This window comes from Populus alba, chromosome 9, assembly GCF_005239225.2.
Source record: "Populus alba chromosome 9, ASM523922v2, whole genome shotgun sequence".
NCBI classification, from domain to species: Eukaryota; Viridiplantae; Streptophyta; class Magnoliopsida; order Malpighiales; family Salicaceae; genus Populus; species Populus alba.
Window position 1 is genome coordinate 10,133,513 of NC_133292.1, and position 26,746 is coordinate 10,160,258.

General features: G+C 36.3%; 5 protein-coding genes across 8 annotated transcripts; 3 read left to right on the forward strand and 2 right to left on the reverse strand.

The window, feature by feature from the left end:
• Positions 1 to 566: 566 nt before the first annotated feature.
• LOC118058955 (D-ribulose kinase) lies at positions 567 to 5,263 on the forward strand. Of its 3 annotated transcripts, XM_035071765.2 has the most exons (9): positions 568 to 714; positions 872 to 1,101; positions 2,068 to 2,207; positions 2,293 to 2,545; positions 2,644 to 2,776; positions 3,637 to 3,725; positions 3,798 to 4,075; positions 4,696 to 4,765; positions 4,870 to 5,263. In XM_035071765.2, exons 1-9 carry the CDS (start codon positions 648 to 650, stop codon positions 5,071 to 5,073), a joined length of 1,464 nt encoding a protein of 487 aa, XP_034927656.1. In that variant the 5' UTR covers positions 568 to 647; the 3' UTR covers positions 5,074 to 5,263. The 3 variants fall into 3 exon arrangements, with proteins under 3 accessions (XP_034927655.1, XP_034927656.1, XP_034927657.1); XM_035071764.2 differs by lacking the exons at positions 4,696 to 4,765; positions 4,870 to 5,263 and having other exon boundaries at positions 567 to 714; positions 3,798 to 4,689; XM_035071766.2 differs by lacking the exons at positions 568 to 714; positions 4,696 to 4,765; positions 4,870 to 5,263 and having other exon boundaries at positions 963 to 1,101; positions 2,064 to 2,207; positions 3,798 to 4,689.
• Positions 5,264 to 6,204: 941 nt separating this feature from the next.
• LOC118059028 (protein MEI2-like 6) lies at positions 6,205 to 6,887 on the forward strand. Its single transcript, XM_035071841.1, has 3 exons — positions 6,205 to 6,330; positions 6,477 to 6,617; positions 6,696 to 6,887. The coding sequence occupies exons 1-3, from the start codon at positions 6,205 to 6,207 to the stop codon at positions 6,885 to 6,887; spliced, it is 459 nt and encodes a 152-aa protein (XP_034927732.1).
• Positions 6,888 to 8,695: 1,808 nt separating this feature from the next.
• On the forward strand, positions 8,696 to 10,981 carry LOC118058957 (uncharacterized). The gene is made up of 3 exons (XM_035071770.2): positions 8,696 to 9,407; positions 10,323 to 10,529; positions 10,641 to 10,981. The coding sequence occupies exons 1-3, from the start codon at positions 8,778 to 8,780 to the stop codon at positions 10,698 to 10,700; spliced, it is 897 nt and encodes a 298-aa protein (XP_034927661.1). The 5' UTR covers positions 8,696 to 8,777; the 3' UTR covers positions 10,701 to 10,981.
• Positions 10,982 to 11,183: 202 nt separating this feature from the next.
• Positions 11,184 to 16,248, reverse strand: LOC118058956 (protein DETOXIFICATION 46, chloroplastic-like). Its single transcript, XM_035071768.2, has 14 exons — positions 15,428 to 16,248; positions 15,253 to 15,347; positions 14,856 to 14,964; positions 14,632 to 14,687; positions 14,116 to 14,171; positions 13,748 to 13,886; positions 13,499 to 13,636; positions 13,347 to 13,415; positions 13,158 to 13,268; positions 12,781 to 12,909; positions 12,191 to 12,268; positions 11,853 to 11,924; positions 11,710 to 11,772; positions 11,184 to 11,620 (listed from the first exon to the last, which is right to left on the reverse strand). The coding sequence occupies exons 1-14, from the start codon at positions 15,864 to 15,866 to the stop codon at positions 11,519 to 11,521; spliced, it is 1,656 nt and encodes a 551-aa protein (XP_034927659.1). The 5' UTR covers positions 15,867 to 16,248; the 3' UTR covers positions 11,184 to 11,518.
• Positions 16,249 to 18,835: 2,587 nt separating this feature from the next.
• Positions 18,836 to 24,451, reverse strand: LOC118058958 (protein DETOXIFICATION 46, chloroplastic-like). 2 transcript variants are annotated; one of them, XM_035071771.2, is made up of 14 exons: positions 23,852 to 24,451; positions 23,585 to 23,679; positions 22,928 to 23,036; positions 22,716 to 22,771; positions 22,108 to 22,163; positions 21,378 to 21,516; positions 21,110 to 21,247; positions 20,966 to 21,034; positions 20,749 to 20,859; positions 20,410 to 20,538; positions 19,996 to 20,073; positions 19,395 to 19,466; positions 19,248 to 19,310; positions 18,836 to 19,156 (listed from the first exon to the last, which is right to left on the reverse strand). In XM_035071771.2, the coding sequence occupies exons 1-14, from the start codon at positions 24,300 to 24,302 to the stop codon at positions 19,055 to 19,057; spliced, it is 1,668 nt and encodes a 555-aa protein (XP_034927662.1). In that variant the 5' UTR covers positions 24,303 to 24,451; the 3' UTR covers positions 18,836 to 19,054. The 2 variants fall into 2 exon arrangements, 1 of the variants encoding a protein (XP_034927662.1); XR_012170673.1 differs by having other exon boundaries at positions 19,079 to 19,156; positions 19,395 to 19,479.
• Between the last annotated feature and the right edge of the window lie 2,295 nt (positions 24,452 to 26,746).

A 26,746-nucleotide genomic window follows, 5' to 3' on the forward strand; every position in this document is an offset into this window, starting at 1 on the left:
TTTAACATCATCATAATTTAAAAAACAATTTCATTTAGCCGCAAGGTTCAAATCTAAGTCAGACCTTAGAGGTCGAAGTTATCTTCTGCTCCCAACGAGACTGATTTATAATGTTACGAGCCTTATCTCAATGGACTCGCAACCTCGAGAGCCCACTCGTCTTTTGTATGCAGAGATGGTTCGAAAGCTTTTTGCGAACTTTATGGCAAATGAAATGAGTGTCGTTTGCTTATTCAAAAACCAAGCATTTCAATAGATTAAGGCCCCGTTATTAACGTATATTGAATACAATGTATATTAAATAATATCTTTTATATATATATATATATATATTGTTTTTTAAAGTATTTTTCATTTCAAAACACATAAAAATAATATATTTTTTTATTTTTAAAAAATTATTTTTAATATTAATATATCAAAATAATCAAAAAAAATATTAAATTAAAATAAAAAAATAAAAAATTTCCAAAATTGCCAATCACGAAGATATCATATATCTTGATCTCCGTCACTGCTCGTTGTTTCTGTTAATAGTTAACACACGACATGTCGTCTCTTAATGTAAACCAAACGTTTTAAAAGGCAGAACCTAGCGTGGTCTTTTAACACAAGATTCTTCACCTTATCCACACGAAGGCACCACCATGACTGCCTTGGTTCACCACGCAACACTCTCCTTCCCCTCTCCCTTCTCACAGTCTCAACGGCATGGTACTCCTCTCTCCTTGTCTCTCTCCTAAGCTGAACCAGTTTCATGCTCATACATTCTGTAATCTTTACATGTCTTTCTTTTACCATGACTCATGAAGCCTGTTACTCAATGAACTTGACTGATGATTATTTTTTTATCACCATCATTAAATTTCAGGGCATTGTAGTTCAAGAAAGTTATCGGTACCAAGAAAAGATCAACTGTATAAAACTGTAAGCAAACCAAGATCGATGATGGCTCTTGCAAGCAATAAAGAAAGTGACATTCTAGCTGGAGAAAGGCTTTATCTAGGTATGGATTTTGGAACTTCTGGAGCTAGATATGCTCTTATCGACAAGCAAGGGATAATTCACTCGGAAGGAAAGAGAGAATATCCAGTTTTTGTGGTAAGATTATTCATTTATTACTACTCTGAAATTGTGCATCTTTGAAAATTATACACACACCCGCAACAATTATGGAAAAATTGACGCATTCAATTTTTTTAGGCAGTTCTTGACGCAATATATAGCAAAAAGGAAAAAGGAAGCACCACATTCACAAATCCTAAACCTATATCTAATTATGGAGAATTCTGATCTGATAAGCTCCTAAATATCAACGATTCTTAACTGTTTTGAAAAATAACTAGTAGCTAAACCGATTTAATTAATAAAACCCAAATCAAATAAAATTTTGATATCCAATCCAGAAAGGAATATGAAAATAACTAGGAAAATACAGAAAATTCCAAAATAACAACTTTCGGGACTAATTCGAGAATGATCCCAACCTGAACTGGCTCTATCCGATCAACCCCATTGGGAACAAGGCCTGTCGAAAGTGAAAGTTAAATTTCTCTGACGATGATCATATCAAAAGTTATGCCTGTTTTTTTCAGTTTAACTCATCCAAACTTCTGCTTGGGCTTAGAACTGTCGAATTGGTCATAATCATATCTGCTATTAGACGTTTCACGTCATTTTTTGCTTTCAAATTTTAAATGACAGTGGAACATTTTAGTGTATAATTGTTAATTCAACCTGGTATTAGTTCGAATTGAATTCAACCTACTATGGATATATACTGGTTCTAGGATTTTGGTGATGATGCGCTTACTTGGGATGTTCTTCTGGAAATTGTGCTCAATTCTAACTTCCAAAACTGGCACAACTCCCTGTCCACTAGAGTTTTTTTTTTTTTTTTTTTTTTATCTTAAAATCAATGTTGCTGCTCTTTTTGTTCATGATGCTTTCTCAGTTTCTCGAGAGAGACTACTGAATTTGGAAGAAAAGCTTATAATGCTTATTGGTGTAATTCCTGTGAAATTTAATTGCCCAAATTAACTGAGAATCTTATTTTTGTCTAGGTAGAGTGAAGAAAAAATGGACTGGGTGCGGTCATGGAGGGCAGCGCTTTTCTCACTGCTAGAGGATGTTCCAGTTCATCTCCGCCCACTTGTTGCTTCTATTTCAATAGATGGAACTTCTGCGACCACACTCATTGTAGACAGGTTGATGTCTCAGCAATTGCGTGGCTATCCTACCATTATTTTACTTCCACATCAAGCTTCTGGAGGTTTTTTTTTTCCCCTGCAGCAATACAGGAGAACCATTATGGAGACCATTCCTTTATAATGAGAGTTGCCCTGATGCTTTGCCAACGGTAAAATCCGTTGCTCCTGCAAACCATACTGTTTGCTCAGGATCATCTACATTGTGCAAGCTTGTTTCATGGTGGAACAAAGAGGAGTCAAATAAAAAATCAGCATTGTTATTGTACCAAGCAGATTGGCTATTGTGGCTTCTTCATGGAAAACTCGGAGTGTCTGATTACAATAATGCCCTGAAGGTATTAGTCATTAACTCTGTCCTCTAGGATTTTCTTTTCATGTTTCCATAATTGTCTGTGTTGGAGGAATTATATAACAAATGATTCGTGTCTTGCAGGTTGGTTATGATCCTGCATCGGATTCTTATCCACCATGGCTGCATTCTCAGCCATACTCTCAACTTCTACCTTCTGTTATAGCTCCGGGAACTTCAATCGGCAATTTAAAAGAGGACATTAGAACACAATTTGGTATGTTCCATTGTTAGATAGCTTAATAATTAAAGGATAAACAGAGTCAAGTCCTGTTATTTTCTATCACACTGCTTAGATCAGTTACTGTCAATTAACAATTTAGCCAAATTATGAAGTTATACTCTAGGAATTGACAAATTTGGGATGCACTTTCTATTGTGTGATTTTGTGTGACATTAATTTGAAATACTTGTGCGGTTCTTTCTATAATTTTTACTTGTAATGCTGCATGAAAAGTTGCCAATACTTGAGCAGTTTGTAGTAATTTTCTCTGTTCCTCCTTACTTTTAACATCCAGCGTATTTCTCAAGTCACGCTTTAAGCCTCGAATTCCATGGAGTGTATGTTTACTCCTTATGAACTTGGCCTTCCACTAATCCTTTGGAACTTAAATCTGTGTTGGTGTGCTCCTTGGGACTGCTGGGCATAAAACAGACCAACAATATTCGGAGTCTTTTCCTTCATTTTTTTTAACAGAGGATTGATGAAAAGGTGCTATACTCATATTTGAACTGAAATAAAATGTCATGTTTGAATCACCATTAAAACATATAGTTAATTAGAATTTTGGATTTACAGATCACATGCGAATGACATCCCTATTGCTCATAAACTATTGATTTTGGATCAAGTGATGATTACAATGACCAAATAAACGTAAGATTACTTTGTTGAACGAATTGTTTTATTACCTTAAATTGTTTAAAATGGAGTTATAGTCTATTTGAGCTTTATGTTTGTTGATTGGAAGTTTTTTCCCCAGCAATTCTCTTGTCCTGCCCCTGCACCTTAAAGCTTCTTCAATTTGGAAAATTTTCAGAACTACATTTGACGACTTATAAAATACATCTTTGCAGGTTTTCAAGAGGATTGTATTGTATGTGCAGGAACAACAGATAGCATAGCTGCTTTCCTTGCAGCACGTGCAACACAACCTGGAAAAGCTGTAAGAAAATTTAGAACTCAACCCTTTAATCTAGTGAACCAATTGTATTCTGACCTTTACACTTGAAATTAGGTCACTTCTTTGGGCTCAACGCTTGCTATTAAGTTACTGAGCACTACGAGGATTGACGATGCACGATTTGGAGTTTATAGTCATCGCCTTGATGATAAATGGCTGGTTGGAGGTGCTTCAAACACTGGTGGAGCTGTTCTTAAGCAGTTTTTCACTGATGAGCAACTGCAGAAATTGAGTGAACAGATAAATCCAATGGAAGCTTCTCCTCTAGACTACTACCCTTTAAAAGCAGTTGGTGAGAGATTTCCTGTGGCAGATCCAAATCTGGTTCCCAGGTATTCAATTCTTGTTGCATTTGTTTTTGGAACCCAGAAGTGCCTAGCCCTTGTAAACTTTATTCAATCAAAAGCCATATTCCCCTGCTGCGCATTTGGAGAGTATCTTAGCATTTTGCTTATAAAGGCTCTGAACATTGTGTTATTACCTTTCCCCTCCAAAAATCAACCAAAATTCCCAAAGAATAAGGTACTTATAGATGAATTTCATGACTGCCTAGAAGCTGGTGATTGTGGCATGAATTGTGATAGTGTATACTCAGAATCAGTTACAGTTAGGAAGTGCATGAAAATATATCATAAGAAAATAAACATGGAGCCCAATCACCTGCCATCTAGAAAATGGAGATTTTATCAGGCAGTCTGATGTCTTGCACTTTATCAGACATGAAGTGCTTCAAATCAAAACTTGAAGTAAGACCAGGTTGAAGAAATGAGTATAAAACTTGGAATAGACATCTCACTTCTTGTCTGTGTTCCAAATTCTAATTTGAGCGCCTTTTAGCAATCACAAGCTAGGTACATTAATGTCTAGCACACCAAAGGAAACAATTTTTTTGGCAAGTTAGGATGTCTCCCATGGTTCCATAGTTCGACCGATTAATTTTCTTCTCGCCCAGGTTACATCCACGACCAGAAAGTGATGTTGAGTACTTGCATGGTATTTTGGAATCTATTGCACATATAGAGGTAAGGATTCTCAGTCGGTCTGCCCATGTTCAAACTCTCACACACCATAGAGTATAGACAACAGAAATGGTTAAGTTGACACGGAGACCTTGTATGATTTTCAGGCAAAGGCATATAACTTGTTAAAGGATCTAGGAGCAACCCAAGTTGAGGAAGTTTTTACAGCTGGAGGTGGTGCAAAAAACGAAAAATGGACCAAGATACGAGAGCGAGTACTTGGCCTGCCTGTGAGTCGGGCAAAGCAAACAGAGGCTGCCTATGGAGCTGCATTATTGGCATTGAAGGGTGCTCAACACGATAGCTGCTGAGGGAGGTGAAAACCAGCTAGAAAACGTTCAACTGGCAAGTGGATGGTTGCTTAGTGGCTTGGAAGATGACAAAGATAAGATCCAAAGCCAGTTTTTGTAAGAAAAAATCTAAGAAAGTTGTTCAGCAATATGAATCCCGACCGGTATAAATGTGTCATCTAATCAGTTTCCATTTTATTACCCGTAAAAATGATCAAGGGCATATCTGCCCCTTAAAGTGGTGGATCGAGAAATCGTCGCAAAAGATGTGCGAAGGGACGAAATTTCAGCAGAGAAGACACAGGAAAGAAAATAAGTAGATGAAGGACGTTTCTCATGCGCTTTTACCATGAACAGGGAGGCCTAATAACTCGTGTGCTAGCCGATACATGATGACCGACGAAGAAAATGCGTCAATAAATTTGAAATTCAACTGGCATCTATACTGACCACGCCCTTCTCTCAAAACGTTTGTATTTGAGTCGACCATTTTTTTTTTTTTTAAATGTGGAAGGATGTTAAAGAAATTCCATACAAGTACATGCAAGATAAAAAAAAAATCGTCCTAAAGGAAAAAAGAAAGAAAGTATATGAACCACAGAAAAAATCTCTTAAAAACAATGGTGAGTAACAAAGAGATCATATTATTAATGAAAGATGGCATGCAAGATGAGCAAAAATGTTAACGAAAAAATCTCATAAAAACAAAGGATGTAGCTACAATCTTTCCGTTAACCGTTTGCTCTGGAAGTGATAGAAATTGTGAGAGGCAGTATCCTCACACCAGAAGAAATGTGAGGTCTAGTGAGGGTGCTAATTCTGGGCAGAAGCATCCCGTGTTCCCTGTGCTACCTGATGGCCAAGTTACCACAGTTATGATAAGGAATGATACAAGTAACTGTTTCTTCATAGTCTTCTCTCTCTCTCTCTCCCCCCCTCCTTGTGTCTGTGTAGTGGGTTCTTCATTAGCTACACTCTGATAGTTTTGATCAAGCAGTATTGTATCGGTGCTAAATCCGGATCAAAATTAGTCCAAAGGTTGTCTCTTTTTATTTTTTTTGGAATGGTTTTTCTAGTTTCTCATAATCTCTCCGACATTGCTTCTAATAATTTCACTTGTTGCACTTGCTTTATTGCTGCTGTGAAACGCTAATGGAATTTCTCGACAGTCATTGCCTGTTGGAGAATGAAAAGGCAGAGCTTCAAAACTCTGACTCCACCAAGGAGATAATCGAGTCAGCTTTTGATCTCCTGTATCTGCCTTTTGACTTTGAGTACGTTTCATAAATGCATTTGATATTGCATTTTTAATTTCTTTTGTCCTCAAAATCACTCATATCCATGTTTATTCACAAAAGCCAAAATTGTGAGTTCTACACAAAATAAAACAACAGTTTTGATGCTGGGTTCATGACGGGGTGCAGAAGTGGGCCAACAAAGGCTATGCATTTGTTAACTTCACACAGGCAAGAGCTGCTCGGAAGTTTTCCCTTTCCACCAGCTATCATGCAGGGAATGTTTCCCAGTCCAACAAGACAAGTGAAATAGCCTGTGCTAGGCTCCGGGTACGGTGATCCTAGTCTTTAGTATTTTCTTGAATCTCACATAAATTTCTGGGGTTTGATTTGAAAATGTGATCTCAGGGCAAGGGGAAGATAGAGAGACATTTTGAGAAATCAATTTTTAAACATGACTCTAATGAGTATTTACCAGTAAGCTTCAGCCCAGGCAGGGATGATTCAATGGCAATGGTGAAGCAAAGGACAGTAGGTAGTCGTATTGGTAACCAAATTATCAAGCTATACGGCCTACTAGATTTGGTGGCCAGGATGTGACAAGATCAAGTGCTTTTGTCATTGTAATTTAAATTGTGTTTGAGAATATGATTGAGTTTTAAAATGTTAAAAAAATATTAATTTAAAATGAAAAAAAAATTAAATTTTTTTAAAAATATTTTTAAAATAAAATGATAAACATACCCTTAAAGGTTTTGCTTACAGTGGTAAATGAGGTTTATTTCCTTGGTTAACATTTTGGATTAAAATGAGAAAAATCCCTTATATAATACGAGATAAGGAAAAACCTTGACCGATCTTCAAAAGTGGACATGAAAATTGCTGACATTAAATTAAAAAAATAGCTAATGTTCCATCTTTTACACCAATGATGGGCACGGTGAAGAAAGAATTCGACTGGAAAAAAAATTATAGACTACGAAATCCGTACTTTGGGAATGGGAAGGAGAATGAGGGGAAATGAATCATTGTGAAAGACTTTATACCACGACCCTAAAACACTGTTCTCTTCGAACGAATTGAACGAGGAGAAAAAAAAATCTCTTTAACTAAGGATAAATCCTTCCTTTTTCTCTTGTTGTCTTTCTAGAAGGTGGCCCTCTCCCTTTCTTACTTCCCCATTAAAGGTAAGGACATGATGACTAATTTCTACATTTATAGAGTAGTTTTTGATTTTTGAAGGGTTTTTTAACTAAGGTTTTAAGAAGCTTTTTCTATGATGATTTTTATGTTTGGTAATAACTTAGGCTATGTTTGTTTTCTAGAAAGTAATTTTTAAAAAATTACTTTTCAAACTTTTTTTATATTTATTTGTCATTAAAAAAGTTGATCAACGAAAAATATTTTTCAGTCAAAGAAAAATTTGGTTTAGTTTCCAGAAAAGTATTTTCCTGAAAAATTTATATGGAAAACACTTTCTGGAAGTTGTGAAAAATTTAGAAATATCATGTTATATTAAATTTGATTCTCAAACTTTTGATTGCTATATATATATTGTTTTGAATATTTATTTTTTTTAATTTTATCTCTTAAAATTTAATTTTTATATTAATTCTGGTCCTTATTTTTATAACTGTTATTTGCTTTTCCCTTATCATTTTTTTATTGAAATTTTTTATCTATCAAATTTAGGTTCTCATTCTTTTGATTGTTACTTTTTTTTTAAAATAATTTATGAATGTTAATTATTATTATTTTAATTTCTTTATCTTTTATTCTTTTATTTTTTAGTTTTGATCTCTATTATTTTGATTATTATTTATTTTATTTTAGATAATTTATAAAATTATATTTTTTTCAATTTCATTCTCATTTAACTTTTTAATTTGTAAGATTTGTTCATTGTTATTTTAATAAACCTAAGAAAAATAAAATATTAAAAAGTTATTTTTCAGCTTATTTTTCATGACATAACTAAATACTAAATATTATTTTCTAATTTATTTTTCATTACACTATCAAATATTAAAAATTTATTTATTTTTCTAGAAATTATTTTTTTTAAAATTTATTTTTTTAAAAAAATTACTTTTGAGTAAATAAACAGACTTAAAGAGGACGAATTTAGAGGGTGTTTGGCGTTGAGGTTGAACCTGTTTTCGAAAAATTTCAAATTTTATTTTGTTTTTTTGCTAAAATTGAGTGCGGTTTATACTTTTAGATCGTTTTGATGTGCTGATATCAAAAATAATTTTTAAAAAATAAAAAAATATTATTTACATGCTTTCGGTACGAAAAACTATTTGAAAAGTAACCGCTACCACACTTCAAACATCGTTTAAAGATAGAGGAGGTACTGTTTACGTGTTAGAGATAAAAGGTTTATGTTTGGTGGGGTCAGTTTGGGTAGAGTGTTTACATGGTGAGTTGGTATATCATTTATCTCACTACAAATCTAGCAGAAGCAACAACAAAGAATTCACAGTAAGTATGGCGGTGGCTATAACATCCTCATCGACAACCCCCCATGTCCTCCACCATCTTCTCCGTCCACCACTCAAACCACCACTGCTCTCATACTTCTTAAGACCAATTTGCACCACCACAACAACAACGAAAACCATTCTCTCAAAATCCCACAAAACCCCAAGTCAAAAAACTAACACTATCCTCTTCTCTTCACTCTCTTCTCTCCCCAATTCTCCTCTCCTCTTCTCCCTTCGCTCTTTCCCTTTCTTTCAAAAGGCTCACAATCACTCTCTCACCTTACAGGAACTAGAAGAAGAAGACCAAAGAGAAGAAGAAAAAGGTGAAGGCTTTATCGATGATGAAATTGAAACTGGTGATAAAGAGGACGACATTGAGGGTGAAAGTGATAATTTGGAGTTGGAAGATAGTGTTGTTGATGTTGCTGGTGAGGGTGAGGGTTCTACTAAAGAGGGTTTGAAGAGAAATGGGGTAAAGGTACCGACTTTGACAGCGAAGGAAAAGAAGGAATTAGCATCTTATGCTCATGGATTGGGAAAGAAGCTAAAGTCTCAGTTGATTGGCAAGTCTGGTTTTACTGATAATGTTGCAACCTCTTTTATTGAGACCCTTGAAGCCAATGAGCTTTTAAAGGTAAAACCATGATTTTTTTCAATGTTGGTTTTTGGTAGTTAATTTATCCGGATTGGCTGTTTATTATTAGGTTCTTTGAGTTTGAATGAATAGTTGATTGGTCAAGGTTTTAGAGGTTATGCATAGTTTGGAATTAGGATAACGTGGGATGCCTAGTGTTCTTTATTTTTTCCTCAATGTTGGTCTCTCTAAACTTTGTTTAGTTGCTTGGAAATGTTAGGGAAAGCTTTTGGACTAGGATTTGATTTCTCAGGTTGATGAAGATTTTAGCTTGTCAATGTTGTTGCCTGTTCGTGGAGTTTGAATTGAGGGTAAGAGTCAAATTGCTGCCAGCCCTTTAGATTGGTACTATTTGGTTAGATCTGTTTAAACAGAAAGTTGCAATTAACAACACTCCCTTGTTGCTCTGTGGTGTGGGTACTAGCTAGTTTTTTTTTTCTTCTTGTGGGGGCAGAAGTAGGTGACTTGTGGATGATCATGTTTATTACATCAAGATTTGCTTCCGCAGTTTTGAGCGACATGTTTTACTGATATCTATTTGCATAGCTTCTACCTTTTGTTTAGATAAATGTTGGGGTGGCTAGAGTTTTCCTCAACTTGTCATATAATATGTGAGCTGCTCCTGTAGCTTGATAACCTTTAGCTTGTAGATGTACCCAGGTAAGTCCCTGTTTTTTTTTTTTTTCTGCCACACATTGTTAGGCAAAATTGAGCTGACTTAGATTAGATACTGGAAATTGTGGGTGTAGTGCAGTAGCAGTGATCAAACATGTACTTTTATTAGTAATTTGTGGAAGTTGCTAATCATTGTTTCAGCTTTAGGATTTGGACAAGCATTCAAATGCAATATTTTCTTTTAATAATGATTGCAGAATTTTTGGTGTGCTAATTAAATGCTTAAATTCTGCAAAACAGATTAAAATACACAGGACTTGTCCAGGGGAGCTAGAGGATGTGGTGCGACGATTGGAGGAAGCAACTGGTTCAGTGGTAGTTGGTCAAATTGGTCGGACTGTCATTATATATCGGCCTAGTCTCACTAAAATGAAGGCCGAGGAGAAAAGACAACAGGCTCGTAGAGTTTATGTGAGAAAAGCACCAAAATTGATGTCTGTGCCATTGGTAAGGAAAACTCCCTTTCTTGAGTTCCTCTTTCACAATTCACAGCCATTTGCAGAAAATGATTGTTGTTTGTTGTAGAATCTAACTGATATAACCTTAATGAAATCGCAGTCAAGAGGAGAACCAAGGCGATTTTCTGGGCATGGTCGTCGAGGAAGCGGCAGGGTATAAACTACATTTTCTGCTACTTGCTTGGTGGAAAGTCAATATTAGCGTAAAATGCACTTGAGGAATTCATGTCCAGACACAACAGAGAGGCTCTGAAATTGGACCAACATGCAAGGAGCTTTTTCGTTTCCATAAATCACGAATTTGTTTGATAGATGTAGAAATGGCTTCAAGGACAGTGAGATAGCTTGAATGTTTGCACCGAGATGGTTTGCATCGTGGCTTCTTTGAAGGATAAAATATTAATTGGCAAATTGCATGTCGTTGAGTCCTCTTGACCACCACCCCCACCTTATTTTTTTATCTTTTTTCTGGCAAGTTGTGAAAAAGTTACTGGTTGAGGCATGGACACCCTTGGGGACCAGATCAGACACAGAATCTCTGGTTTTGAACACCATACAGATTTTATTTTGAAATCGCGTATAGTATACGCGCTTGCGGACCCAAGTTCACATGGCAATATTGGCGAATGTTTTAGACTAGTAATCCTTCAAAACAATTTTTGCATCAAAACCACATTAACTGCTGTTTTCCTCTACGCACTCGTGTGATCTTGTCAAATATACGATAAAACTAGTATAGATGTAGCTAACGCCCCTTATATTGAAGAACATATTTACAGCTGGAGCCGGAAAAGCTTAGATCTTAGCCTAAATTGAGCCTTTAAACGATAATGATACTTCACAGCCGGTGGCATGGACAAAAAAAATCTTGCAATGTTGTGGTAATTTGTTTACTTAGCTAGATGAGAAGCATGGGATTTTGGTCCTCGACGATATCAAGAACTTCGCTCTACGTGGAAAAGTTTGTGGGTTCTGAAACTAAGTTGCTTTCAGCTCCTTCAGTTCAAGCTGGCTCAAATCTTCCGAGAAAAGTATGCCGTCAGGGGAAAGAAGGCGTTGGAGGGCGAGAAAAAGTCGACCCTGAAAAACAAGGAAAAAGAAAAAAGATCTCTTCAAATCAGTCAAGGATGAATCTTTCCAGATTAATTGCTAGAGATGCCAGTTTTTACCCATTGAAATCCTACAAGTGCAAACCAGTAGCCTGGCAGACCGTATCCACTGCTGCTCACAAGCTGGTGAAAACAAGAAACCGAGATCAATGCATAGCAAAAAGGACTTTCGACAATTAGGAGATGAATAAACGGATCTCTACCAACAGCAATAGTGCACCCGTAAAAAAGCATCCACTCATTGCCAAGCTAATAAATTTAAGATCCCGTCCAGCCTGCATAAAGGTACTGATATTATGATGCCAGAATACAAACTAAAGAACACCTCATACATGCCAGCTTCATATTCAAACAAACTCCACGGTATTAAGCGTAATGCCACAATGACATGGACAGACTTGACCACCATCATAGAAACAGACTTGGATCTTGTTTTATCAATCCATGATCCAAAAGGACAGACATAAAACATGCTGGACAAGCATTTATGAAATTGTTTAGGAAGTCAAAATTATTCAAATTGAAGTATAAGCAAACATACCAGCAATGTTCCCTCAAGACTAAGAATGCAGGGAGTCACAGCTAACGCAAGAAAGTATGGTATGAGCACTCTGTGCATCTGCATGGACATATGATTGGCATACAAAGAAGCGTCAGAAGCTGAAACCTAAACAACCATTATGAAGGTGCTTCTTGTTCATGGTGTATCAGCAATTTAATATATCGCTTTCCTTTTCCTTTATCTCATGGTTTGCAGGCGATAACAAAAACCAACAATGTGAGCCGCTGACAGATGCAATAAACAATCCAAGATATATTGCTACAGTTGAACTATGTTTATGTTAATATAGATCTGAAACCATGGACCATTTCAAAATCCAAATGGTATCTAATCCCATGGATGGAATGAGTATGGTGAATACTTAAATGGAGCTCAAGGGATAAAAGCACTGATATTTCAGCGTAGAAGCAGTTTCACAATCCCAGTGAAGTGCATATGATTAGGTGCAAAGCTTGCAAATCTTAGATAATAACTGAAAGGACCCATGGAATTCCTTCCTTGCCCATGAATCATGATACATATAACTCGTGGATAAATTGCATGTGAAATTACTGCAAACAAGAACTAACCTCCTGTATGATCTTCTGATCATGCGTGAAGATGCCAGGGAAAAACCAAGGAACAGATGTTCCAATGATCCCTAATGCCAATCCAAGGATTGTTCCAATGATCGCCAGTGATTTCAGCATAGTTCGAGCCTGTCATATGTCATAAACCTTGAACACATTCTAAGAAACCAAAAACCTATATAGATTCTTTGACACAAGTTATCTGCATAATCCATCCTATCTGTCTAAACTGGGGGAGCAAAGTTGTGTTTCTGCATATTTTGTATATGCAAAAACAAGAAGAAACTCTTTGCATGCCTCGAAATTAGACCAGCAAGTGATAGAATCAACACATGTAAGTAGTAGGTTTAGCGTCAATGAATAGCTAGTATAACTACCTTTTCCAAACTTCGATTGACCCCGTACATCAACTCAGGCATAAATGATTGTGCAGCTTGAGAAAGAGGCTCGCCCCAAACTGTGCACATGAAGAATGCTTGAATCATGACCTACAGCAAATAACGAACATCAATTTTCAAGATACTTACTGTAAGATCCAAAAAAATATGAGAGTTAGCATAAGAAACCTGATGAGCGGCCAAGGTGAGGGTGTCCATGGATGTAACAAAATATACGATGAGGGAAAAGAAAGCCACCTAAAAAATAGAACAGTCAAATGCATAACAATAATCACAAGCACACAGCTAATGCTATAGAATCGAGTAAGCACATCATAAACCTTTGAAATCATCATAATAAACGCTGGAGCAGCAAGCCTAAATACAATCATGAGGTCATCAGTTGATGGAACAGATATTGCATATGCATTGTATCCTTTCTTGTTCAGTGAATCAATCATCATAAAAGCTGCAACAATCTGAAATGTGAACACGTCAGTGGAAATGCAACAAGCAATGAACTGCTTAAATATGGTACATGGGACGGAATCAATGAATATAGATTAATAGCAGAACGTTTATCAGCATACTTGTGATGCCATTGTAGCCCACGCTGCGCCCGCGATACCATATCCAAGAAATCTGCACAGGACTATATCACCAATGCCATTTACAGCACTAGCAACTGCCAACGCTTTTAATGGTCCCCATGAATCTTTCATTCCAAGGCTGAGAAACAGAAGAACTATTCTTAAAGGAAATTATAACCGAGCCAGAATAATTAATGAATAAATGAAATACCTAGCAAATCCATACAAACACCACAAATTCAACAACACTATAATGATCCTTATATATTGCATTGGGACTGGAGAAAAACTGTCATATAATGACCAAATTAAGCAGCTGCTAACACATTCAGTAGATAATGGATGGAAGAAATGTAGTGTATTTCCACCTTGCACTTTGAGCAACCCATCCAATAAGAATTGCAGGCCATGCTAAACCTCGAATCTACAAACAGAAAACAAAAAAAATCAGTCATCAACATATCATTTAAACAAAAATCACGAAAGAAATTCAACCGTAGGAAATGATTTTCTGACATGTCCAATTCTATCCAACTGCCAATAGTTTATCATAAAATATCGACCTTTCAGGTTTCATTAAAGTACAAATCAAGCTTTCATATAATATACTTGAACAGCACAGAATATATGGGAAAGTGCAGTCTGGAGCTGCCTTAAAGATTCGAGGAAGGTTCGGTAAACATATTAATTATACTTCCCGATGATGAATAACAAAGTAGCCATAATCAATGGAGCTCGAAAAGCCTCCCACAATAAATACTCTCTCTTGGTTTTGTGCTTCACCAATAACACAAAGAAAATACATATCCATCACACAAAGTATAGGAAAACTAGCGACTATTTAGATCAAGTAACATGTTAATTTATGGGAAAAGAGAATGCACCTGAACGTATGTGTTAGCTGCAGGTATTATATCTAAATTATTTGACCCTGCGAATGCTGAAAAGAAGATAATAGCAAGTTTGTCAGTCGCAGGTTGACCTCTGTAGATTCATGTGACCAATTATTGGTTGATACTATACACGATGACAGGCCAACCTAATATAATTAGGCACTGCATCTGCCAATATATGAAAAAAACCACAAAATTGCAGCGGTCTCAGTTACCTTTTAGTGCTGATGGGCCAAAGAACTTTGTGAACAAAAACATCAGAGAACCACAAGTCAACCCAATAAAGAGCAACATAGATAGTTGATGCTGCACTTCATTTTTGTCCTGCGCCAATGTTTGAAGTTATTGAAAAACACTAAGAAGTATGAATGGCCAATATGTAAACTAGAAGTATAAGGAGCTACTCGCATTCCACGGAATAATTGAGCTAGAAAACCATATATCGGCCATTATTAACCCCATTGGTTCTTATTACTATTTCATGTAGGATAAATTTTGAAAGTTTTTGTGCATGTTTATAAACATTTGGGGACTAATTTGCCACAAAAGAACAGCCCTATTAGTGAGATTAGAACACTGCTTTACTTAATTGAACAGTAAAAAGAAACTAACCTGTTTAGCAAGGGAAGTGGCTACCATATTCGAAGTAGCAATTGAAAGGAACATGAATATATAACTCATACCATCACACAGAACTGTCCCAGGACCTGCTCATCCCAAAATTCACAGTCAAAACCTAACTAACCTGGATTCAAAATCCTCCATTAATAAAGTTTCAAGGAAGTACCTAAAGCAGCTAGCTCAATAGAGCTTCCTTGACCAATAACTGCAGTGTCAATGAGACTCATCAATGGCCCACATATCCAAAGCCCAGTAGCAGGTCCTGTGAACATCACAATCTCCTTCATTTGCTCCCACATACTCTGATTCCCCAGTCCCTCTCTATTCACCTCTATTCCTGTTTCTTCTATAAATTCTGAAATTGAATCAGTACTACTTTCATTTTCAGTCACAGAACTGTTAGCGGATTCATGGGCAGGGCTATTGCATGGTGCAAGAAGTCTACTTCGTGGTTTAATAACGAGATGCAAAAGAGAGCTGTGTGAATTAGGTGAAACTAAAGATAGAGGTCGTTTCTTGAAAGAGATTAAAGAACGAGAAAGAAATCTAGGATGGTTATGGTTTTGAAGAGTATGAGAACAGTGAAGCAGAGTACGGGCTTGCATTTTTTCAGCAAGAAAGTTGAGTGAAAAAAAGAAAAGAAAGAAGAACAATGGCCAAAGAGAAACAGGACGAGGGAGAAGTAGTTAGAGGTTAGAATTTAGGACAAGAAACAGCCGTTGAGGAGAACAAGACTGGTATGGAGGTAATTTCAGGCGGTGTTGGAAGAGCTTTCAAGGCCACAAGAAGGACTTCTGGACTTGGCGGCTTAGAATTTTCATGGCCCAATAGGGGCCACCAACCATGAACAAACAAAGGGCAAACCTTTTCGTTTTCTCGTTGATCTCCAACAAAAAGGGTATTTTATTTTAGACTGATGAGAGATTAACATCTGAATATGGTCCAGTTTTCATTTGTTGCCAGTGCCTCATTGCGGATCAAAAACACGGACGTTCCTTCTCTTTTTACTTTGAATTTAGGTGTGGTTATCTTTAATTTTTTTTTTTTATTATTGAAATAGCTTTTAGGACAAATTTATTTTTATGTTTCTCCAGCAAACATGTTCCCCTATTTTCTTCTCCAGTAACCGATCACTACTTGAAATATCATTCATTATGTCTAACACGATTCATAAGAATGCTCTTAACTTCAAATACTGCGTAATTAGTCCACAAAAGGAACTTTATTGTTGAATACACAGTATGCAATTAATTATTAATCAATGGGCATTCGCCATCAGCTGTCAGGAAGAATATGTCACAGCTCAGATCAGTGCATCAGCCATGTATTTGTAGCCTAACTGTGACTTCTTCAAAGAAGAACGGCAGCGACATGATCCTTCACAAGCGATGGGGTACCTTTACAGTTCATGTCATAGATGGAAACACCTAAGATTCTGTTGTTGTTCTTCTGAAACTAAGCTTCTTTCAACTTCTCCAAGTTGTACTTGCTCAAGTCTTCAGAATTAAGTATGCCATCAGGAGACAAAAGACGTTGTAGATTAAGGAAAAACGGAGCCTGGAAAATTAGATTTGTGCGTTCAGATGAGTTGAAATAAAAATTGTTTGAATGCACAATTGTAGGTCAGTGGGAGATCTTACCAATTGAAATCCTGCGAGTGCATACCAGCAGCCCGGGAAACTATACCCTCCATTTCTTGCAAGTATACAAGAAAAGAAAAGATAACATTGATCGGAGATTCATGGAAAATCCGAAGAATTTTCTTGGATGGGTGCTCGTGGACCAAGGAATAGAACTCTACCATTAATAAAATCAACACCAAGGCAAAGCATCCGCATGTTGACAAGCTAATAAATTTAAGATCTCGTCCAGCCTGCAAATAAACATAATCTGGAGACCATGATGCAATGTTGGATATGGCCTTGTCCAAATTTTTGTGTCGAGCAAGAATCAACCAATAAAACCAGCTTCACTAATTCTTGGTCCGAAAAACAACCATGAGATGCACGTTCATCAAGAAACCCAAGGGGGAAGATTCATATTGAAATTGAAGTCAAACCAAGCACACCAGCAATGCCCTTCAAGGCTATGAGTGCTGGGTGTCACAGATAACGCTATACAGTAAGGTATCAGAACCTTGTGCATCTGCGAAGACACAAAATAAGATATCCAGAAACATAGCATGATTGGAAATTGTTTTTCCATCCACAAGTTTTTTACAATTCCTGATATCCATTTCATGGCTGGTTTGTAGAAGATGTTTAGTACTCACTGCAAACAAAATAAAAAAAGGAGCTTTCCAATGACTAATAATTTGAACTTCTATCAAGATGCTTGGTTGAGATAGATTAAAGCTAGTTTGATTTAAAGTGTTCAGCTATCTATCAGTTCTCAATACCACTTACAAGTTAGAAATACCAGCCTGAAACACGCAAGTTTCATTGAACTGCTGATTGCATCACTTGACATGGAGCAGAAAACTTTTAATGTCATTGACAGAAATTCGATGTTTCAGAGGAAGAGGCAGTGGTCAGTAGTCACAATCCCACTTGTGCAAATCTGTGATTAGCTAATTGGTAAAACTATTGACCGTAAACAACGCGTATGTGGTTGCAAGGGCTCACAAATTTGACGGCATAGCAGGAAAGAAACAAAGTTTAACTAACCTGCTACACGATCGTCTGGTCGGGTGTGAAGATAATGGGAAGCAACCAAGGCATAGATGTTCCAACTATCCCTAGTACCAAGCCAAGTGTGGCTATCACAAGCGAACTTAACAGCATCCATTTCTGTTTAATATGATAGACCTTTCAGAACACCTAGAATAGAATAAACAAAACAAAGCAGCATATGTTGAGGTGAAATTATCATCCTCGTATCACCCAAAAGTTTCTTAACCATCAAAACATGCAACATCTCTGAGGTCACAGGAATGTCATAGAATGTAATTAACCAGAATGTAACATGACAGTTGCACAGGCTATAGCTTGACAAATCTCTATTGATTCCGTCTATCAGTTCAGAATTGTGCCTTTTGGAATAGAGGTTGACCCTTACTGTACACATGTAATGTGTTCAAAATAAAAAAACCTGATTGAGCTGATGAAAAACCTAGATTGAAAAAAAAAAAAAAATGAAAAAAACTCGGTTGATCCAATAAAACACTTAAGTTAACCCATTAACCAGTTTAAGACCTGGCCTTCAACCTTTTAACTCTTTTTTTTTTAAATCAAAATATCATCATTTTGATCATTTAAAATAAATAAATAAAAATCAATCCTCTCCCGTAACACAAGCCTTGTCTCAAGTCAACTGTCAGATCCTGCTTTGTTCCACTAACTCATCTTGGGTCGACTTGACCCATAAGCCACTGGGTTTTAAATGATTTCTTCTTGACTCCGGTAAAGACATGAACACCAGTCTTGAGTTATAAAATTTGACACTAATATTATTTTTTCAAAACCAAAACTAACTAAGTTTTACTTGCCACTAAGTTACATTCTAATTATTGAGCACCTCAGCAATATTATTTAGCTGCTTTTCTTTTCGAAATCGATTTGATATTTAGATACTCTTTTCATCAAAATAGTTTAAAAAATCTCATGAAAGAAACGATACAAGTTGTTCTCACGTAAATTACATCTTTATAATGTGTTATAACCTAAGTAAAGCCTTACGATTTTACCATTCAATTTTAAAATCCGATTTTAAACATCATCTATTCGTAATTTTACATTTGAAAGAATTGTAATTTCAACAACTCTCTAGAGACCTGTCTCTTTCATGCACTATGCTAAGTAACTTTCAGCTTCTCCATTTTATAGCGGCTCAAGTCCTCGGAGAAAAGTATGCCATCAGGAGAAAGAAGTCGCCGAAGAGAGAGGAAAAATCGAGCCTGAAAAAATGAAATTTGTGTGTTGAAACGTTTTCAAGACACGAGTTGTCAAATTATACAAGTGCTGTCCTGCTAAGATTGTTGGTCTTACCCATTGAAATCCTACAAGTGCATACCAACAGCCAGGCAAACCATATCCTCTCCTGCTAAAAAGCTGGAAATGAGAAAAATAAGTGAAAACTAGTAGTTTGTGGGAAACATTGAGAAAACACCAGGAGACCAAGTCGTAGAATTCTACCATCAGTACAATAGCACCCAAAGAAAAGCATCCAGTCATTGAAAAGCTAAGGAATCTAAGATCCCGTCCAGCCTGCAAAAACACACTTGATAAAGCAACTTGGACCAAGTTAGAGAGTATTTTGTTACATTATTGGCAATTTTGTTGTTATATTTGCATATATCAATCACTTTTCCCCCAGTCAGAAAATATTATATACTGCAAGAACCAGTTTTACAAACAAATTAGACGCAGTGCCTTGACTTTCTGGCCACACAAAGGTTCCTGACATGTCAGTGAAGGGGCCAAGAGGCACTTGGTTGAGACTTCTGGAGGAGAATTTGGCACCTAGAGAAGTGGAAAAACTTGCAATCACAGCAACAGTTTCTATAGTCATTTAATTGGTTAACCACTTGATTAGATGTGGTAAATGGAGATTGTATTTCTGAAACTATGCTGCATCTATCAAAGGTAAAATGTTAATCCGCATGTCTGAGACTTAACTTCCATTGTGAGTGAGCAAACTCCATAAAAATTTCACTAACATTTCAATTAAAAAAACAAGCATCGACTCACAAGAGAGTTAAGGAGAGCATTCAAATTAAAGCAAAACTGAACATACCAACAGTGTCCCCTCGAGGCAATGAATGCTAGGTGTCACAACAATTGCCATAAAGAACGGTAACAGCACTTTGTACATCTGCATGGATGCAAGACTGAAACATTTAAAATGGTCTCTGAATTTATGGATTGGCTCATGTAACACAAAGCTTAAAACTTAAAAGAGTAAAAATAAACAAATAAACAAAGAGAAAGATCTAACAGAGTTAAAGTACAGTTTCAGTATAATCAGTAGACAGAATCCCACTTAGGTTCAGTTACATGTGGTTCCATGCAATGGTATAAAGGTTAATATCAGCACTAGAGAAGGAAACCGCTGAAGATTCCTCCATTGCTTCTGATATTTAGGCAAAACAAATAATTCCTGATAAAAATAATGGAAAAAGGAAATAGAAGTAAAAAAGTAAGAACTAACCTCCTGTATGACCTTCTGATCATGTGTAAAGATATTTGGGAACAACCAAGGAGCAAATGTACCAATGGTCCCTAGAAGCAATCCCATTGTAGCCCCAATTGTGACAAGTGATTTTAGCAGCCTTCGAGCCTGTTTCATATGATAGACCGTTCAGAAGACCTTGGACAAAAAAGAAAAACTGTAGAGATACTGCAACTACAAAATTTACAACACGTGGTCATTCCATAATGATAAGAGAGGGGGAAGGGAAGTTCCATGCTCATCACAATGTAAGAAAACTAACTGGATTTCAGAGAAAGCAGTTGCAAGTGCTGAAAATACAATGGCTGAAGAGCACACCTTTTCCAAACTTCGATTTACACCATATATCAACTCAGGCATAAATGATTGTGCAGTTTGTGAGAGAGGCTCGCCCAATACTGTACACATACCCATTATTTGAAGCATGACCTGGAGTAAATTGTAAATTCTCAAGTTCATCAGTTTTAAATTGATATAAAGCTAAAGCAAAGAGGAAAGTAACTGAAACTGCAACTATGACTATGACTATGTCTACCTGATGAGCAGCCACGGAATGTGTGCCCATAGATGTCGCAAAATATATCATGAGAGAATAGAAAGCCACCTGAACGATCAAAAGTATCAGATACTTTCAAGTTATAAGATAGGACCACATATATAAAATTGAATAATGGGCAACCTTTGATATCATTGTCACAAACACTGGAGCAGCAAGCCCAATTACTGTCAGGATTTCGTCAGGTGTTGGAACAGAGATGGAAAATGCATTGTATCCTTTTTTGTTCAAAGCTTCTATCATCATACAAGCTGCAATAACCTAGAGCATATTGGGGTAAGAAGAAAACAAAAGAGAAAGGAATTGCACATTGTTTTTTATACATTTCAAATGGCTCAGTGCAAATATAAGATGATGAAATTTAATTTTACACAAGGAATAGTCAGCATACCTGTGACACCATTGTGGCCCATGCAGCACCAGCAATTCCATAGCCTAAAAAGCTGCAGAGGACTACATCACCAACACCATTTACAACACTAGAAACCGCCAAAGCCTTCAGAGGCCCCCACGAATCTTTCATGCCGAGACTGGAAACAGAAAAGGGAACATTTACAAGCACAAAACTAGCCAAGCCAAAACTGTTAAGAGTTTCATGAAATATCGAACTAGGAACCCAGAGCCAGTCTCAAGGGCAATAAATCAAGTTAAGACAAGGATGCAGGTATGAAAAGAAAAGGTGAAAAGACTTTCAAGGTTAAAAAATCATGAATGTTTAAGATATATATAAAAAGTACGCATTGTCTTTCTCAAAGGCAAGGCTTTCAGTTTGTAAGATCTTTTAACACAAAATTGGATGCTTTTCTCAAAGTCATTAGAGCACTCCACAGAAAGGTTTTCTGGCATGCCCCCAATTTGTGGAGATTATGAATAGTCCCTAGAAGACTTTACATATTTTAAAGATATAGACTAAACTAAATGCATTAGGGAGCCCAAAGAAGGGGGGGGGGGTAGAAAAATTGTGGAGATAATGAATAGTCCCTAGAAGGCTTTACATATGCATGGGGATGCCGGGGAGCTAAGAGAGCCCAGTATAAACTAAGTAGCTTAAGACACTGTGAGCTCATCAAGTAGATAAAGCATGGGATAAAGCAATGATGAGGATAATAATATAATTTCACCTTGCACTTTGAGCAACCCATCCTACAAGAACTGCAGGCCATGCTAAGCCTCGAATCTGACAACAAAATATTAAGTTCAAGTAAAAGTTACAAAAACAAACAAGTTGGATGTAATGTATAGCAATTGACCAGGTTAATGATCCCATTCAATGAGTATAATAGAGGACACCAAGTAAAGAGATGTCAAATCATCAAGTATTTGAAGATAAATGATCTGAACTTCTGGACCAGACAGGAGTAGTCAATAATTTAGTATCATCTCTCTGGCCACAGCATAAACCTGTACTCAGTAGAAATACAGCAGAAATTTCTCCATGTGTTCTCATCATTGATGGTCATAAAGAAACAGCTGACTACATTTGTCAAATTCCATCAATTATAATAAACATATTCAATCAGAAACCTCACGAATAAAATGCAATAGATGTTAATTTCCACAAGATGATAATGTACAACAAAACCCACTTCCTACTTAACAAATACATCAATCAAATAAATCCATGATACAATTGAAAAGACTTCAGTTATTATTAAACTTTCCTTTCTGAAAATTAGTTTCAGGGTTTAATAAGAAAGGACAGGTAAAAGATATGAAAAAGGACACAAACCTGAACGTATGTATTTGCTGCAGGTAGAATTTGTGCATTTTTTGGTCCGGAGAAAGCTGAAAAATAGAAGAAAAGCAAGCCCATCAAGCATTCAGTTTCTAACTATGTATAGTGAACAGAACAATATAGCCAATCTCCAAGAGAAAGAAAGAAAGAAAACTACACCCATTCATGATACAGGATTAATAAAAAGCTTCGCTAATTTTTATTACCAGTTAGTGCCCATGAACCAAAGAATCTTGTAAACAAGAGCATCAGCAGGCCACAAGTCATCCCAACAAAGAGAAGGATGGATATTTGATGCTGCACTTGATTTTTATCCTGCACAGATCAAACATTGAAGTAAAAAGCTTAGAAGATATCCTACTTAAGTCTGTTGGGCCAGCTTTGGTTTCGGGATCCCAGATTATACAAGGCTCTGTTTTCTTGTCTGCTAGCGTTTGCGAGAGAAATCAAGAGGGGGGGGGGTATCAATCTAATCAGGGCTTGGGATTTTCTAGCAGCACCATTGTATCCTCATCATTTTTTATCATGTACGCAGGCCAACAGCTGCAATTAGTTCTTTTTTTATCAGCTGCCAATCAATCCAATCTTGGGGTCCTCTCACATAAAATTTCAAGCCTCAAACCAGCACACTTGCACTCAACAACATAAGATTTTCACCATAGCGCCAAAAACCTGACTGCCAACAAACTACAAATTTCCAATAACCTCAAGAATCAACTTCACAACCTTAAGTAAGTAAACCTCGAGTCTCACCATCAAGCTGCTTGAGCGCATTTTTTTATTGAAAGCAGAAACAAAACAATTACAACTCTGCATATAATAAATCAATCAAATTCCATTGGTTAAAGAAACAAATTACTGACCCGTCTGGCAAGGTAAGTTGCAACCATATTCGAAGTGGCAATTGAAAGGAACATGAACACATAACTCATATAATCACATAAAACCGTCGCAGGTCCTGCCCATCCAAAAAGAAAACACATTAACAAACCCCATTTCATTAATTTAAATCCCAATAACATACACAAACACGAAGAACACCCTCAAAAGCGATTGCATTAGCAACTAAACAGACAAATAAAAAAAACCCAGTTCAAAAAACTCCTCGATAAAACAAAAAAATTAAGTACCTAAAGCGGCAAGTTCAATGTAACTCCCTTGACCAATAACCACAGTATCAATTAGACTCATTAATGGCCCACATAACCAAAGCCCTGTAGCAGGTCCTGTAAACAAAACAATCTCCTTTATTTGACTCCATAAACTCTGATTCTCCAATCCCTCTCTATTCATATCCACTTTTACCTCCTCTTCTTCCAAAATTGAGCCAGTTTTACTGTCATTTTCTCCCTCAATTTCATTGTTAGTATCGAAAAGTTCTCGACTTTGGCTACTAAGATTGGCTTTCAAACCATAAAGATGATTTCTAGGTGTCAAAATGTTTAATTTTGCAGGAACTTTGGGACTTTGAAGGAGATGGATAGGTGGGTTTTTTAATAGAATTGATGGTTGTGGATGTTTTTTAAAATTAGGGTTTTGAAATGGAATTGTTGAAGAATGAATTAGGGTTTTGATTTGCATTTTCTGTTGAATTCTTAAAAATTTGAGAGAGAAAGAGAAATTAGGGTTTTTGTTTAATGTGGATTTTGAATTTAGTTTTTTTGATATTGGAGGCAAATGGGAGAGAGAGACAGATGGAGGTTGGCTCCTTTTTTTGTTTTTTTTTTTTTTTTGTTATTTGGTAGTTGGTACTTGACGCTAACATGACTTGTAGAGTAACGGTCAACAAAGGCAAACTTCGTCCTTTTTTTCTTATACAAATAACAATTTGGTCCCTCTTGTTTAAGACACTCCTTATTTGATCACATTATTTTCGTATTTGTTTATAAATTAATCCTTCTTTTCGTTACCAATTGGTGGTGTGTTGACCCGTCATTTGGGGTAACAATTAATAAGTTAAGCAACAAAAAAGGTAACAAATTATAAGTTAATCGTAAATAAAAATGAAACTAGAGGGATTGTTTATATGTTTCTTAAAAATTAAGGTATGATTTACTATGCTTCATGTTTGGAATACCTCGGATTTTTTAGAATTATTAATCTTTAATTTTTTTGTTTTTTTATAATTATAATTATTCAAGCCAACTTATATGTATATTGACTAATTTTTTAAGATTTTAAAATTAATAACCATGTAAACCTTTAATAATTTTAAGATTTATAGCATATAAATTGAAATCCTCTAAATATAAACTAAAGATGTAACTAAATGAGCTACATCCTTTGAAATAATTAATCCTTAACTTAATCAGACGAGTAGTGTTAGATTCTACCATTATTTGAATCGATGAGGGTCCATTTTACCCTTTTTATAGGAGAATTTTCAAATTTTGTTTCTTATCGGGACTAGAAATTCAGAGAACTACTCATATCTTCATAGCTAGATAGTTTCACTACCTTACCTTTTCTTGCAAGACTCTGGGTTTGTTTGTGTTTGTGTTTGTCGTGTTATACAACCCTCAACAATACAAGACACAAGCATCAAAAACATTATTTTTATGCTTTATTACAGCTAACCAGACCTCGAATAGGGTTTTGAAATTAGGGGTAGGGAACTTATTATGCGAATATATGATCTCTTGACAGGGCCATGATTCTGCTACGGTAGGGAGTTAGTACGCATTTCCCTCTTTCTAGTTACGGTATTCTTTCCTGATCTATGGACCATACTTGGCTACCACCAGTTTGAAACTTGGAGAGATGAATGAAGTTAAAAAAACACAGGTCATTTCATGCCTCACCCACATTTTTTGGCATTACAAGACCATCTAACTCCCACTTGGCAAAACCAGACAATTTCCTGGTGTCTTTTACTCCTTATCACACTAATTCGTTTGGACAGGAAACATAAATGAAGTACCTACAAAAATGCAAAAGTTTATGAGCACACGTAGATGGGCCTCTTACAGCCTTTGATTCTCAAGACAGAAGCCTCTCTATCTTGGAGCTTTTTCAACAAAGATTACGTTAGAAGCAAATTTGCTTTGAATCAATCTACACATCACAAAACAATCTTGTAAGGAAACACAGAACCGTATACGATCCCGACAACGAATCATGCAGAGAATACTACCATCTGGAATGCCTTGAATGTGCTACTGGCCTTGCCAGGACGTTGTAGGTTCCTAGTTAAGTATGCCCTTGGGAAATAGAAGGCGTCGAAGAGCGGAGAAAAATCTAGCCGGGGAAATCTTATGCTCTCAGTCAAACCATATAAACAAATAAATATTAAAATGAGTGATCATAAATGCTTTATCTAGGAGGATGTGAGTCTTAACTATTGGAAAGCTACTGGTGCACATCAGCGGCCTGGTAAACCATACCCTCTACTGCTCACTAGCTGACAACAAGAACAATTGGATGGCATTATTAATGCATAGAGATCAGAAACAGGTACAGTCGACATTGACGGTGGAGGAATCAAGAAACAAGACTGGGCAGTAACAAAAGAGCAACCAAGGAAAAGCATATCCAGTCATTGATAAGCTGATGAACTTAAGATCGCGTCCAGCTTTCACAACGAAAAAACAGCCTAACGCTAGATTACAAGTTCCTGTGGTTGCTGATTTATTCAAGCGCGTCCATATTTAGAGTATAATAACCATAAAACTTTGACTGGTCGAAGCAAGTTAGAGCTAGGGTTACATTTGAGCCTTTTTATGAATGTTGCAGGCAGAGAGTTCAATTCACCCAGATTGAGCAGCCCACAAGACTTGCGAGTGGCGACAGCATTAATGTTCCAAGGAGAGTGAGAAATCAAATATTACTTGGCTCTGGAGGTTTGGTATGAAGAGTAAATGTTATGAGCAATGAAGATAAAATTTTCACTGGAGGCGTTAATTAAACATGATTCTATATACACGTGGTGGGTAAATAACATAGATGTGAGGAATGAAACAGCAGGTTAGAGTTTTTTTTTTAAAAAAAAAAAAAACTACCAGCAATATTTTCACATCTGTAATATT

Coding starts and splice junctions, on each gene's coding strand:
- LOC118058955 (XM_035071764.2), top strand. CDS start 648: ATGACTGCCTTGGTTCACCACGCAACACTCTCCTTCCCCTCTCCCTTC. Junction 1,102..2,067: donor GAGAATATCCAGTTTTTGTG/GTAAGATTATTC, acceptor TTGTCTAGGTAG/AGTGAAGAAAAAATGGACTG. Junction 2,777..3,636: donor GGACATTAGAACACAATTTG/GTATGTTCCATT, acceptor ACATCTTTGCAG/GTTTTCAAGAGGATTGTATT.
- LOC118059028 (XM_035071841.1), top strand. CDS start 6,205: ATGGAATTTCTCGACAGTCATTGCCTGTTGGAGAATGAAAAGGCAGAG. Junction 6,331..6,476: donor TGCCTTTTGACTTTGAGTAC/GTTTCATAAATG, acceptor GACGGGGTGCAG/AAGTGGGCCAACAAAGGCTA. Junction 6,618..6,695: donor TAGCCTGTGCTAGGCTCCGG/GTACGGTGATCC, acceptor ATGTGATCTCAG/GGCAAGGGGAAGATAGAGAG.
- LOC118058957 (XM_035071770.2), top strand. CDS start 8,778: ATGGCGGTGGCTATAACATCCTCATCGACAACCCCCCATGTCCTCCAC. Junction 9,408..10,322: donor AAGCCAATGAGCTTTTAAAG/GTAAAACCATGA, acceptor TCTGCAAAACAG/ATTAAAATACACAGGACTTG. Junction 10,530..10,640: donor AATTGATGTCTGTGCCATTG/GTAAGGAAAACT, acceptor ATGAAATCGCAG/TCAAGAGGAGAACCAAGGCG.
- LOC118058956 (XM_035071768.2), bottom strand. CDS start 15,866: ATGCAAGCCCGTACTCTGCTTCACTGTTCTCATACTCTTCAAAACCAT. Junction 13,269..13,346: donor TCACCTTGGCCGCTCATCAG/GTTTCTTATGCT, acceptor TATTTGCTGTAG/GTCATGATTCAAGCATTCTT. Junction 11,925..12,190: donor GTCTTGAGGGAACATTGCTG/GTATGTTTGCTT, acceptor ACCTTTATGCAG/GCTGGACGGGATCTTAAATT.
- LOC118058958 (XM_035071771.2), bottom strand. CDS start 24,302: ATGCAAATCAAAACCCTAATTCATTCTTCAACAATTCCATTTCAAAAC. Junction 21,517..22,107: donor TGGGTTGCTCAAAGTGCAAG/GTGAAATTATAT, acceptor TTCTGTTTCCAG/TCTCGGCATGAAAGATTCGT. Junction 19,157..19,247: donor CACTTGTAGGATTTCAATGG/GTAAGACCAACA, acceptor TCATTTTTTCAG/GCTCGATTTTTCCTCTCTCT.